Source organism: Pyxicephalus adspersus, chromosome 8 (genome assembly GCF_032062135.1).
Source record: "Pyxicephalus adspersus chromosome 8, UCB_Pads_2.0, whole genome shotgun sequence".
Classification (NCBI taxonomy): Eukaryota; Metazoa; Chordata; class Amphibia; order Anura; family Pyxicephalidae; genus Pyxicephalus; species Pyxicephalus adspersus.
In genome coordinates, this window is record NC_092865.1 from 29293915 (window position 1) to 29309301 (window position 15387).

Here is a 15387-nt window from a genome sequence, read left to right on the forward strand (position 1 = left end):
GATTGATAATTATCACACATGGATATAAAAATCTTATACTATTTATATGGTACAGTGACATAAATGTTGTGCAGTACCAGCTGGCGTAGTGCCAAGGGGGATTTATTACAGCCAGAATGTGTCATAGGGCTGTATATTCTGAGTATATGGAGTAAAAGCAGGGCAGGATTTGAACAAATAATCAGATCTCTTTTCAGTTTGCTATAAGATAATTTTAGCTAAAAAAATTGGATAAATTTCTGTTGGATTAATATGGAGTTACCATGGTTGCTCTCTACATTGTGAAAAAAACATTACACATACCATGTATATAAACCCAGTAGATGGATATTCCAATGAAGTGACAAATGTGTTAAGTGCAATGTATGTAGTAGTTATTCCTTATTGTATCCATTTTCTTAATATAAATGTCATTTTAAAAATACTTTATATGTAAATACGAATAGAGTCTCACAAAACTAAGTGCTGTGGGCTCCATTCCTTAAAATATCTCCATGATGTTTGTTTTATGTAAATTTGTTTTTTTAAATAAAAGGCACACCTGATCTTGTGCCTGCCACATCCCCAGGCCAACTATTGATCAGTAAACCCATTCATCACATTAAAGGGCCAATAGGAGGGCTCCCTCTATTTGCACAAAACTTCAGCTGACTTCATCTCTGGTTCTGCTGAATGTTGTATCATGTGGTTTTCACAGGAGGCATTCTGCACTTACATCACCATATACTCTGTTTATAAGTTTAGCTTAGACTAACTACATATATACGTATGTATGTGTGTGTTTCTTTTAAAATGTTATATACACTTTGGTTAATATAATAATACAAATCACTGTGTGGATGGAAAACTTGTCCCAGTTTAAAAGTCAACAATTATATTCTCAGTAAAATATGTACACACAACAATAGCTCACATGCATCTTTCTGCTAGTGGGGCGAGATTAGTGGTGTTGCTGATCGCAGTGACATTTAGTGATAACACTGAACAGGAAGGAATGTACCAGATAGTTGAATGCAGGCTCAAACGTATCTGCATGGAAAGCTTTATCTCACTGTTCAGTAAGAATATGCGGACCTTTCATGTACATTACACTAAAATCTGTGCTATTTTCTCATTTGGCTATACTGTGTGCACTTACTTTATCAAGAAAAATGTGCCCCTGACTGTCCAAACAAGGCAGTGTCACTGCATGATAGTATTTCAGAAGAGGACACAATCAGAATACATTACTATGTGCTAACACTGCTTTATGAGAACACGTGGTTGAATTATTAGAGTGTGCTGGCAATACAGAATAGTCACCTGGCACAATTGCTACACTCCTTTGGGTCATAGCAAGTGATCAATGTGTTTGAACACACTTGTGAGCACATTCATCATATTCAAAAGAGACTGACGCCTTGTGGTTAGGCTCCATTTCTTTTGTCTATGGCACCCACCGCATTTTGTTAATACTTATCAAAGTTTGCAAGGTTTTGAGGAGTAGTACTATGGATCTCAACTACCTTGAGAGGAGAGGTTTGGAATTGTGGAGGAGTCTCATGAAGTGGTATATGACCTGATCATACTTACCAATGCAATTCAGCAGTCAGGCTAACAACCCATGCATCACAATCATGTGACAAAATACAGATGGGAATCTGCTTTGGTCTATGCTACCGGTTTAAATATCTGCCTTGGTTTGCATTGCCTGTAAAAAAACTATTAAATATATGTGCATGAAAATCTATATATATTTAATCTATATATATTTATTATATAACAATGTTATGCATGTTAATGGGCATGAACAGGTATCTGCATGACATGCTAATCCTAGTGTTTAATTTGCCCAGATTGTAAAACCCTGCAAAATGTGAGCTATCTACAGTATTTAAAGAGTAAAAATAGGTGAGGTTTATGGTATTGTATGTATATATCAAAACGTTTAATAATTATCTTTTTTGTTTGTTTTCTCAACAGATACTCCAAGCAATCAAAACCGTCCAAATTTACCCCAACGTAAGTATTATTAATATTAACATTCATAATATCCAGGATATTATTGTATATTCTATACTATATAGTTGTCAGTATTCAGAGCATGCTTTATCGCTTTATCCATACTCAACTGTCAATGACAAATGCAGTTAAATCCAGGTTAGACTTCCTGTGAATTTAATTACTGCCAGCCTGGTAAGATTTGTAGGCACATAGTATTATATAGCCCCTAAACATAGGCATTTTTTGGTGGTAGAAAATAATTGATATTTATTGTTTTAAGTCCAAAAATTGGTTGCTTCTTCTGAAATTTTCTTTCACAGTCTGTTTTCCTTTTTGGCCTTTCTACAAACTCAAGCCTAGTTGAGATAACCATAAATCTTTGTGGAAGGTTGAGGATACAGCCACAATGGGTCTGATTTAATAAAGCTCTCCAAGGCTGGAGAGGATACACTTTTATCAGTGAACCTGGGTGATCCAGCAAACCTGGAATGGATTTATTTTGCTTTTTGTTATCAAACATTTCTAATCCTGGACCAGATTCATTCCAGGTTTGCTGGATTACCCAGGCTCACTGACGAAAGTGTCTTCTCTAGCCTGGAGAGCTTCAATAAATCAGGCCCACTGCATCCTTTTTGGAGAAGCTTTTTTGCAGCTTCAGTTATAAATGTTTACATTAAACTGCTCCACAAATGCATGTTCGTACCTTTAAAATGAAAGTGAAGTGGTGTCTTCCAGTGCTCATAGACATCAGATTGGCAAGATAAAGAGCTTGTGGGCTCTAAACACAGGCTCCCAGCCACTAGTCAATGCCAGATGATATTATTGAAGAGATTTAGTGATCCTCTCATGGTGGTCTATATTTTATTTTTATTTATAATGGTCTTATTAGCAGGGATCATAGAAGGGAGAAAGAACTTTGTCTGGACATCAGGCCTCATGTAAAAAACAGAAGTACTGTATTTGCCCTTAGCAACCAGTCATTTATTTTGTATCCAGTACTAGAAAAATAGTTTTTAGAATCTAATTGGTTGCTAAGATTATCACCACAACTTTTCCTTTCCTTTAGATTTTCTACTAGTTCCATTGTGTTTAAAACAAAGCAGGCTTCTGATGACTGTGTAGCTGCATTGACTCCGTATTATTAGACCATTGCGGATATGCCATTTAAATAAATAGAATGAATACCCTAAAGGTTTTGAAATAAAATAGAAACACACTTGGATAGCGGCAAAGGGTGTCTGTGTGACTTATTCAACTAAAGGAAGTGTATTTTTTGTCTGGATTTAATTTCAAACATACACAGCTATGCCAATTTTTGAGAACAATGGATTCTATTTCTGTGAATTTGTGTCCTTTGCCTGACATCACTTATTTCCAAGCGGTTCCGTTCTCCACCTACAAATGGGAAAAAGGCCAAGTAGGTTTCATAGGTTACAGAATAAAATTGGCTGGAATGGCAGTACACATGTAAGAATAAGTGATATTTCCTTAAATCTTTGTAATACTGTCAGTGCAGCATTTAAAGGCCATTGCAGTTAAGTGCTTCTGCAAGAATCCATTTTTCACGGTGCTGAATTTAGACATGTTCCGAAAGGCCCTGATCTCTCTCAGCTATGTGGGAAGAGTTTTTTCACCCCAGAGTATGTTGATTTCTAAAGAAAGAAAAAACCACAGACACATGCTGGTATAGAGTCTATGATTTATTGACCTTGCTGGGAAATGTGAATATATAGAACAGCTAATTCATTGTGGACCTCTCAGATTTGTAGCCAGAATTAGACGTTGGGATTGTTTTTAAAGACTTTTTCTGTGCAAGACTTTGTAAATAATGTCATTTTTTTTCTCTGTTAATATAGCAGTTTTCTATGGGCTGGACACCCCAACAGTCGTCGGAATCGCCTTTGCAGCATTTATAATTGGTGCCTTATTAACAGGAGCCTTGTGGTACATATATTCTCACACAGGTATGTCCTAACTTGCTTATAGCAAATGTTACATTTATAATTCCATGTGTAAAGTAACTGGAATGCACTAAAGCTTTAACAACATGACAGCAGGCTTTCTAGACAGAAATCATGGGTTACAGGAAACAGCTGATCACAATCCAATAAGGAACTATATCATATAACAAATCATATAATATCATATGGTATGAAAGTCCTGTCCTGTTAGTTATTTAACATCCACTTTTATTGTTTAGGTATAATAAGTCTGATGTCTAGGCTAAACACCTATTATCTAAATACAAGAGCCATGGTTGAGTGTATTATACTGTGTTTATTCTCCTTGATTTGTGAGTATCCGGTAATAAAAACCTTTCACTGCTCCTCTCTCTATGCATGTTACCAGGGGTTGTATCTGTCTCTCTAAAGTTCTCTGCAAATAGTCCCGCCAGTAGTTCTACGCTTAGCGCATGTTGTATGCAATCCAGTAATGTCCATTTGTGTCCATTGTGGCCATAACAAATATATTTATATTATGTTTTTGTGTTTGTAGTTCAGTTTATACAGGTGAACAGATTATCATGTAACATGTGATTAATTTGTATGTTCCTATTGATTGGCAGGGGAGTGACATTGAGGATTTAATCATTAGGGTTTGACTTTATTTAAAGAATTATCCTGACCAGACAATAAAAAACTGCCACACTGAAATTTAGGTTTTACATTATCTAAGTTTCATAATATCATTAACAATAAACAAGCCCATTGCCTATATTTGATTATTTTGATCCTACTGGTGTGTGACCCGAACTTGGCACATCATGGATTATATTTATATTTCCCATCCTTTGCTTGGCTAGAGTTTTGACAAGGGCACAGTACTATATACCATTTGTTTAAACTTAGTTTGACCATATGTATGACTGCAGGTAACTGATAGCATCTAGTTTTATACATTTACAATCTGGTAAACTGCCAGGAAGGAGTAGATCAGGAGGTCCCTTACCTCCCTTCTCTGACTGCAGATAATGAAAAATGTTTGGATCCCTCCAATACCCAAAATTATCAGTATGTCATACACAGGAAAAATGAGCCAATACATCATTAGATAATAATCAGAAATTGGCCAGAGTAATTTGAAATCTGTGGCTAAAAATTATGTTGCATTGTTGTTGTTTTCACTGCATATACCTGATCTGAACTATACTTTTAAAAGGCTTGACTTATTGATAAGGCTAGAATGTTATCATTTAGGGCTTTTGTAGAAGATGATTAAAGTTTGTATCTTTCTTTAAGTTTACTTTATCTTCCCTTAATTTTTTTAAATTTTTAATTTTACCTTTGATTCTTGAATTTTGTATATATAAAGTTCTAATTACACTCTGCTAATTCTGTTGCTGAAAAAAAATCTGCTCAAGCAAAATTAATGTAAAACATACTCCTTGTACATTCCATATTTCTAGATATAAAGTTTTCTCCACCCCTGTGGTTTAGGGAATCAATCCCTCAGAAAATAATTGAGCTATTCTACACCAAAAATCATTTGCCTCTGCAAAACTAAAACCTATCTGTCTAAAGTTCTGGGTGTTCTAATAAAAGAGTAAGAAAGTCCCCGAACTACAACTAACATACACCAAACACACGCTAGGCTTATCTCAAATACACCTTAAACACCCATGTACACGTGCTCTTAGAGGCAAGCCTTTCAAGGCCTTTCAAGCCGAGTGTAATAACAGGATCAAGAAGCCTTTATTTTTATTACCTTGTCTTATTCTGCTTTTTTAACTCTAAACACTAGCCAGACATGAAAAAGAAGAATATGTATAAAAATATTTTATTTTATTTACTACTAATATACAACATATACCTAAGTTTAACTTGACTTAATTCATTAATAATGCTCTGTATAGTAGTTATCAGACTTTTTAATATACTGTATATAAAAGGGTGCATAACTCTTTTATATCTGACTGGCCTAGGAACGCAGAGGGAAGTGAGCTGTTCTGAGCGGCAATGCTGTGTAAAACTCATCACCAACCCCACAGAATTACATACCTTTAGGTAGATTATACAGCTGTCATGTATGTATTTTAGATAATTATAGATGTATTTATTCACAACCGTAAAGATCCATTTTTGGTTCAATAAATTAGTCATAATATTGAACTACTGGTACATTATTATGACTGTTAAAAGTAAATAATAACTCATAAAGTAAACCAGTAAATCAGCTAAGTTATAATAAATAGAATATGTGTTTACGACATAAACTTATACCCTTGAAGTTATTTGGGAAGTTCATTTAACTATATCAAAGCTTAAATGATTGAAAACTCAAAATAGTTTCATGGTACATGAGCTTATAGATGATGATATTTAATCATCTGTTGTTTACATGGTAATACTTGTCTTTGATTTGACTGATTACTAAAATGTGAACATATCAGTATTTGTGCAGCATGGTTTAGTGATTGATGTTAGGTTTGTTTGTAGTAGATAAGCAGTGTTAGTGTCAGAAACTTGTGTGTCTCAATAGAGCCCTCTAGCTATTGGTCAATGTAGAGCAATCTTCATATACTATGCAGTTCTTTCTCATTTTATACGCGCGTAGCAAAGATGTGAAATACACTCACCTTAACTGAAACATTAGTGTATGAAGGGCCAATTTACTTTTTTGAAATATTATCATAATAATTGGTAATATTATTATTATATGTCAGCCGAACTGGAAACTTTCAGATTTGGCATATACTAGTGGGTTAAATTATGCAAAGCCAGTTTTAGATTGGGGCCCTGGGAAAGACCGAAATCATCTTGGCTGGAATACTGCCCTGACATTACCCACTTCATAGGGTATAGAATATTCTCTTCTTTTGTGTTTTTCAAACTTTCTGATTTAAATCACCTAACAGGTTAACAGACCTTTAGTCTGCAGGTCCTTATTATTGCAGGGTTCTGTCTGCAGCAACCAGTGGACCATAGTTTGTGGCTGGTTACTTTAAATGAAAGGACACATAGGAAGGAAAGAGTTTGCCTGGTAAAAAAATGGGAAGAAATGGATGTGGTTTCATAATTTTTGCCTATATATTATTTAAAGATTCATTGTTACAGCACACCACAGTACAACCTACATAGGTGTGTTGTCCTGTATTATACTCAATTTAGCCTATCAGCAAGATGTGTTGTAGTGTGGGTACAATGCTATAGTGTGAATAGGTTCTTACAGATTTTTAGAGTCTTTAATATGAACGAATATGGGGACCCTGAGCAGTTGCACACTTTGCCTCAGAAATGCTTTATTTCTGTCTCCGATTCACCTATTTGCTCACTATTGTGAATGATTCACTATTGTGAAAACAAAAATTGAAGTAGGGGAAAATCCAAAATTTTAGAGATTCTTCCAGAACAACAGATGGGGGGAAATCTTCACAAAGGGAAACCTGTTCTGGGAAAAACTGTTTGGGAGATTTCTTTTAACTTCATATTGTGTATATGGGGCAGGAAGTCAAGTCAAGGCAAATTTACCCAACAGTCCTTCCATATGCAAAACGAAAATAATTGTTTTTCATAAGTTTTAAAAAGAGAAGCTGAAATATAAAACTATTTTTAATGGCTGTCTGTGACTCCTTTAGGGAGAATATCTCTCAGTTTCTTTTACTTTTTAGATTGCAATAAGTTATTATATATATTGATTAAACACCAAAATATTACACAGTACTGTATGAAAAAGAAGTGCTGCAGATGACAGACCTGCATACATAAAAAGACAAACTATGGCACAGGAGGAGAAGAGGACATGGCCCGATAAACCTTACAATCTAGTGTAGTAGGTAATGAAACTGAGGAATCAGTAATGATAGTAAGGAGTTAAAGGAAGGTGGGTAGGCGAGTTTGAAGAGATGGGAACAGACATATGAGTTAACCCTTTTAAATAATTTTTAGCTAAAATTGAGCTCTAAGATTTTTGCCTATGCCATAAATGTTTCTCAAGTTGGCATGTTTAAAGGAATCATATCTCAGGTAATTGCTTATATTGTTTCCCTATAACCCCTCTAAGACCCACAGAAACCACAACAGCTAAAGCAGCACATTTGTGGTTTGTGAAGTCAGTGGAATCTGCAAGGTGGAAATTCTACACGCCAAAACTGCATTTTTACAAATTCTTTAGGAAACGAGAACTTGGAAGCCAATGTGAAATGATGTAACTTTTATTTTGGGTCATAGGGAGTTGGTAACACTGCCAGCTTTTTGATGGAAGTTTTACATGTGCGGTACTATAGGAAATGACCTGCTCGTGGTGGGTACATAGCAGGATTTCTGACAGTTTACCCAGAGTTTTAGTAATGTGTATTCTAGTGTAGCTTCAATATGAACTTAAGGCAAATATAGAAAATAAATCAAATGCTGCTCTGGGCAGGGGGAAGGAGAAGCAGTACAAAGAGCTAATTATCAATGCTGTAATGCAAAGAGCATGTTGCTAGGAAAAGAGATGAGCTTATCAGTCTGCTGATTCTCTATTTCTGTCCAGTCCTTCAAAAGACCCTTAATATTTGCAGTTTTAAAATTTACAGTATTTGCCTAGCCAGCGAAGTCTGAATTGTACAGATTGACATGTGAACCCTAGTTATACTTTATATAAGTGTATGTATCTATAGCTAGTTATACTGTACATATTAGAATAGATTAAAGGGATAGTTTTCTAGTCGGCAAACATTTGGGATAATGCCATTTAGTTTTTGTTACCTAACCTAATTTTGGATTCTACTATCACAGCCCCCCAGGTGTCATTATATCTTTCATTTACAGGGCATATCTGATTTGTATAGTCTAGATCTGTCTCGTCTAAATGTCTGCTTTCTTTTTCAGTCTGTTGTGTAAGTTCTTTCCACAAAGTTCACTACCAGTAGCCTAAATCGTAGCAAAATGTAAATTCATAAGATCTATCACTGTCTTTGTCATGACATTTAAGAAGGGGGGAAAAGAAATGAAGCAAAAACAGAATCTGGAAATCATGTCAAGTAAAGTAGAATCACATCTGTGCAGGGAGAGGCGTATTTAAAACTTGCAGTAATAGGATTTCAGCCGCTCTCGGAAGTGCACTTCAGTCTCAAGTTTCTGCACAGTGCAAGAAAGATCTAGGATGGATAAGTCGCAAGCTCTTGTGCCTAATCAAGTGTCTTGAGTGGGGGGAACAGAGGGCACTGCAGAAGAATTACCTTTATTACTGTGTGGATGAAGTACGCCAACAAACAATGCGTTGCTGTACCAACCAGTGACATAGATGTAAATACCATACTAATCCATAAAGATCATTTGTAATAACCAGATGTTCCTAGAGTGTGTTTTTGATAATGTCTGGCCATCTGTTTCTGGAAGGAAAACACTACATTTTTTAATATTTTTTTCATTCCTTAACCCTGTCCTGACTAGGTGATGTGTATTTTGAAGGCTTGGAATACTTAATATGATTTATACTTTGGAGAAGTTCTGTCATTTTCTGTCCAAGTGACAACAAGTCATAGACAGCATTATGAAAATGAGAGGATCTAACCTTTCTTTGCTGTTTACAAAAATTGTCCCAAGAAACACATTCAAGAAAAAAGGTGTTTTGTATGTTGTAAGGAAATGCAACAGGTTTGCTTTAAAGCCCCCCAGTTCCATTAGTATTCTATTTCCAGGAGTCCATGGAATACCTGAAACTTCTATGATAGTGATGATCCAACCATGGATATCACACAGTCCATACTGCTGTGTAAAGTACAATGCTAAAGTCATGTAGCTTACACTGGGCTTTGCTTTGACTTTTAGTGCTAAACAGAATGGTTGAGAGCAAAAATAAAGTAAGTATATTCATACGGTAAAATTGGCATTAGAATGAATTTAGCATTAGCTTTGTTACGCATATTTAAAATAATGATTTCTTTTAAAGAGAACTAAGAGCTCTATTTAAAATACAGTAAATCTGACATTCCCTCAACCATTCCCACATGGGAATCTTCCAGGTCCAAGTGTTTTATGTCAGATTCTCTGTTTTAACAATAAAGCCCTAGGTTTATGTAAGGTGCCATTGCTGACCCTTATTCAAAATATACATCTCACCTGGTTGGTGTCCTGATCCTCTGCCTCCAATACCTTCCTAATCACTGTCCCAGTATGAGTATGTTGCACATCTTATTGTTGCACATCTTATTGTTACACAATTCGTTACTTAGTTATCTGTATGCATGTTTCAGGTGTGAGACTAACACCAATGAAACAAATCGATTAGCTTTTTTACCCAGGCAATGGGCATTCCAAGGAAGCTTACATTAACTGTAAGTATGCCTTAAGCTACAAATTGTAGGAAAGCATACCTATTGTTTTTTGTGTTGTCATATCCTTAAAAGTAATACACCCTATGTTTGGTGCACATATTTTTCCAAAGTAGGGATTTCAGATATTTTGTACTCGTTTCTATGTCAAGATATCTTATTTAGGTTTAAAGTTATGATAATTGGCCACCCTTTACAATGTACTATTTTGCACTGTGTATTCAATCAGAACACTCATCTTTCCTATTTGTGTCTGGATGGGAAAGAACCTTGCCAAACTGTCTCAGACATCTCCCCCGTGCTCTAAACTCACACCCTCCCAAGCAACAATACAAACTTAAGTGTAAGAAGAAGAAGGCAAATAAACAAGGATTTTTTTTCCCGATAAATGTGTCAAATTAATTTTAGTGAACGGACCTAAGTTTAGGAAAAACAATGATATAAGCAACTGTTTTAAATATTGAATGACCAATTTATTTATGTAATTTCTTACATTACTTGAAAGCTCTAGCTGTTCATTGCTTTCCATGTGATCAGATTTTCATTTGCATGCATTCATTTTGAACCCCCGAGAATTGTGTAATAAATTTACTGGTATCCTTGCTTGATTGATGCAATGCACACAATTTATTATGCAGTGTAGAGTTGCTTTTATATTCTGAGAGAGTTCAAATGTTGCACGTTATAATTGCATGCTGTAATTCTGTGACTTTGTGCCAGCCTACAGACTTATGTGTTTATGAGTACACCAGGACATTACTCCCTGAATGGGATTCTTTGGAATAGACTTTTCCTAAATTCAGATGATTAGGCATAGGGTAGATATTTTAAATACTGTTCCCCAGAATACTTTTAGACAGTACACAGCAGCTGCTTTTGCCACTTTTTGTTTATTAAATTTGTATTATTTTCCTATATCTTGTTTGTTGGTTTATATAAAAAAAACCTGGTAAAGAAATGGAAGTATAAAACTTCTAAAAGAATAAAAAGAAGAATAACTGGTAGCAAACCTTTTTTAGACCATTTAAACTATTTACCTATTTTTTTTAGCCAGGCAAAGTAGCAGTTTGGTCCCCACCATCCCTCATATTGTCATTAAATAAAAATTTCCTAAATTAGGTGCAGAAAGCCCCCCATTTGCATTTTTGTACTACCATGGCCTACCTTATTTCAATCCAACTGCCTACTTGTGCATGAAGATTGTGGCTTGGCTCCCTTGACATTCATTGGGCCCTAGAATCCTTAAAATATTTTGGGTCTGGTAGTACAGTAGCTCAGTGATTAGCTATCTGTCCATGTAAATGCAGTTCTTGGGTTCCTTTGCCCGTTAAGATATTGTTTTTATATGACTTTTCTGGCTAATCTAATTTATTTATACTCTGAATAAACTGGTAGGGACAATAGGAGACACTGATTTAGAGGAACAATCTGATCTGGATATTTTTATATATTTTGTAAGGCGTAGCATAATGTTTTGACATTAGGTTAAAAAAATAATATAGTCTACATCAGGATCTTTAAATGGTTAAAGCGTGGTCAAATAGTTAGGCTACAAGTAAGGTCGATATGTTGTGTTGTTGATAGACTCCCTGTAAATATTAAAAGAGATATTGTCAGCAAGATTCCCAAAAAGTAGGAAAACACAGTACATTTCCATACTTTATTTCATCTTTGTTATTCAGACACTCAATGTGACCTTCACTGTGAATGTGAAATATTTCATAGTGTCTGATGTGCAAATGAATTGGATAATCTACCCTAAAAGAAAGATCAACATATGGTCTGTGTCCAAGCAGCTTAAGGTTTATAAGATAACAAAACACATTACCTAATATGCTTTGCTTAGCTTTGCCAGGGAATACTTAAAAAACAGCAAGTGGTAAAATGTTATGTTTATTAAGTTGAAGTCCACATTTGGCTAGTTTGCGCAAAAACAATCCTCAGCTCATCCTTCGTGCTGCCTGCAGTGTTAGTGCAGAATATTCTGATATTAGAATTAGATTGCTGAGAAATCAAGCCATGGCTACCCATGTGTTTTTTGTTTTTTTACCCACACTCATCTTTTTCTATGATGCCCTTTCACTTTTCTCTTTTGATTTATGTATGTTGTTTACTTTTTTCTTTTTATAATGAATTTTGAACAGAGCAACATTGAACATATACCATATACAACAACAGTAATATGTATGGAGCTCAGGGAGCAGACGAGAGAATATTGATTTGTATTGGGGCTGTATTCATTTATACTACTTATCCCCACCCTATTATGTAGTGTGTTAGCTGTCCAAGAGTTTTCTTAGCATTATATACACTGCATATTATGTTTCGCCTGTTGGTAATGTCAGCGACTGTTGGTCCACTGCATTGAGTAAGTTAATAACTACAGTTCAGCAGAAATCAAATGAATACATGTTTAAAACAGAAAAGTTGCTGGTAAAAAGAAATATGCAGTCTTTTAGTGTGGAACTTCTACATATATTAGTATGAAAAATGATGTTTTGCAGTTGAAGGGTTGCTCAAGACCAAGGCTTTGACCCATAGTTAGTGGTCATGAGGTCATTGATCACTTGCATGGGAGCTGTCGCTATTAGGGGCTTTCAAGCAGACACAAGAGTGATTAGATGCTTTGGAGGGAGTTTCAGTAGAAGAAATACGTCTTAATTCCTTTCCACTAAATGATTAGGCCGGCACCCATCATTCTTGCATTTGCAGACTTGTATTTTCCCATAACTCTTGATATTGTGGAAAAGCATGCAGTTCTTTGGGTATTAAGCACAGCACAATTTCACAACACATACAGTATATTTGTGGAAATTGTAAGAAATACATCATTTAGGTTTTACGTTATATGAAAATATGTAATAAATATGTCAGTTAAAAACATGCACAAAAGAAACATAGACATTACCCTTGTCAGCCTCTTTTCAAGGTAGTAATTCCCCCACCCCTCCCTATATGTAGAACATAATACTCATCTAGAGAGGGCTAAACGTACCCTATTCTACATTCCTGACAAAACTTGTGTTATGGTTACAATGGCATTTTCCTTTTGTGCAATTTATTATGAGTTAATCATGATTACTGAAAGTTAAACACTTTCAACATTTAAAACAAAGAAAATGTGGTTCTAGCTGAACAGAGGTAATAGATAATGTTCATTACCAATCTAAGCACTAGTTTTAAAAATATTTCAGATGTGACCAACCGAATTGGCTGTAGGGTTGAAGCATGTGTATGACCACATTTTAAAACAACCCAAGTAGACGCAGTCATCGTATACCATACTGTGTTTTTTGCCTGCAATTTGTTTTTATATTTTTATGACCCAGAAACTAGAAGTCTTATGCAGTTATGTTTTTGCTGATAGCATTTGATTGCACAGTACAGTAGCGTATAATGAGGATTCTGATTGCTACAAGCTCTTGATTCACATGTTGATGTGATTCACATGTTGCATGATGCCCACCGATTCTGCAATTCCATATTGTCTGTTGGCATCACTCCTTACTATCCATGACATCATTCTTCTCTATGAAACCTGCTTTGTGTAAAGTTAGGTTTTTCTGATACATAGTAAGATATTAAACTTGCCAAACCTTGTTACATTTCAGGAATCTGTTAAATTTTAATACAGTTTTATCTTTATAGTACATATTGGTACAACATGCCAGTTTAAGGTATTTCATTGACAGCTTCCAGAAGTCTGACACTACCCAGAGAGTTTTATGAATGCTGATTAAAATGAAATGACATGGCAACAAACTGATTTTGGCAAAAGGGTAGAAAAGCAAACTGAGAGACTTCCTGTACAAAGAGGAACATCCAGGGTGTGCCAAAGAATGATTAATAAAGTACATAGTGTCGCGTCCAGCTTGTTTACAGACCTTATAAGGGACCTCCTCATCTTTTGGGGAAAGGCAGTGTGTTGCAAAATAAGTTGTTTTCTACTGAGTGCAACTAGTGAAGCATTGAACTTATGTTGTGATTGTAAAACCGATATTTTCATTGAGAGCTGCTACTTTTAAAAATGGACCAATCACTGATATTCATACATACATACATACATACATACATACATACATACATATGATTCTTTAGGACCATGTTAGCATACCCAAATTACATTAATATTTTAGTAAAAAAAATTACCCTTTCTTGTCATGGCCAGTAACACAACCAGGGCTAAGATCACATTGTCTTAGGCTACAGTAAGTATTAGGGATTTTTATTTCATTGGAGATTGCGCAAAGTTAAAAAAAAAAAAAAAACAACAGCTCAGGTAACCAAACATTTGTTAAGTAATGACGAGCAATTTTAATTTTAGAAGCTTTCAGTATTTCTTTATAGAGGCCCCTTCACACCTCTGTTAACCTTTCCTTTGCTCACATTAGTGATAGAATACCGGTTCAACTTTTTAATCCCTTTGTACACAATAATATAACCCCATCCATGAGCCAGGATGCATTAGTGCCATTTATCTGATTTCCTGCACACATTGTGCTTGTGTTTGTTTGTGTGTGTTTATATATACTTTTGTATGACATCTTCATATTTACCTAAAGAAGGAAATTTTAACTGTACTTTAACAAACTTTAACTCCTGAAAGTTAGGGAAAAAAATTGCTCAAAAATAACACCACCCGTATTGGTCTTTTATAGCACCACCATGTAATACAGATTGTGCCTTTTGTTTTATTACAGCATTGACTGTGTCTTTATTTGTGCTACAGCCTGGCTTGTACAATGGATGACAGCAATGCTGTAATAAGACCTTTCTGCAAAGACTCTCATCCAGTTGTACATTCTGCTTTCTTGGCACAGATGTTTATGGGGCCTCGAAATGGGAATGAAACTCGCTGAAGTTCCTGTATTTAGCTAGTAATAGTGTCCTACTATGTAGTTTATCTTTGAGCGCTGCTCTTGCGGTCATTCCTCTACTGACAAGCCTAATGAAGAAGGAGTTGGTTTGTTATTAGTTATCCAAATGTCTTCCAGCACTTGGAGAGGCTCTCATAAACCCCAGCAGACGGGGCCTCTTGTCATTGCCGTGTCAGTATAGGCAAAGGGGAGAAAAAGTGATCTTGATGTTACAGAAAAAAATATTAAGTGCTTTTAAATGAATTAAGGGAGAACATACACGCAGGTACACTT

The 15387-nt window shown here is 35.4% G+C and overlaps 1 protein-coding gene across 4 annotated transcripts in view; it reads left to right on the forward strand.

Moving 5' to 3' along the window:
* The window catches only part of TGFBR3 (transforming growth factor beta receptor 3), a 126591-nt gene that overhangs the window by 101405 nt on the left and 9799 nt on the right, over nt 1-15387 (forward strand). For 3 of the 4 annotated variants that reach the window (XM_072419891.1, XM_072419894.1, XM_072419892.1), the window contains 2 exons: nt 1963-2001; nt 3840-3947. In XM_072419891.1, the coding sequence (XP_072275992.1) occupies nt 1963-2001; nt 3840-3947 (147 nt within the window). The remainder of the gene's footprint in view (nt 1-1962; nt 2002-3839; nt 3948-15387) is intronic. The other variant, XM_072419893.1, reaches the window with a different exon arrangement.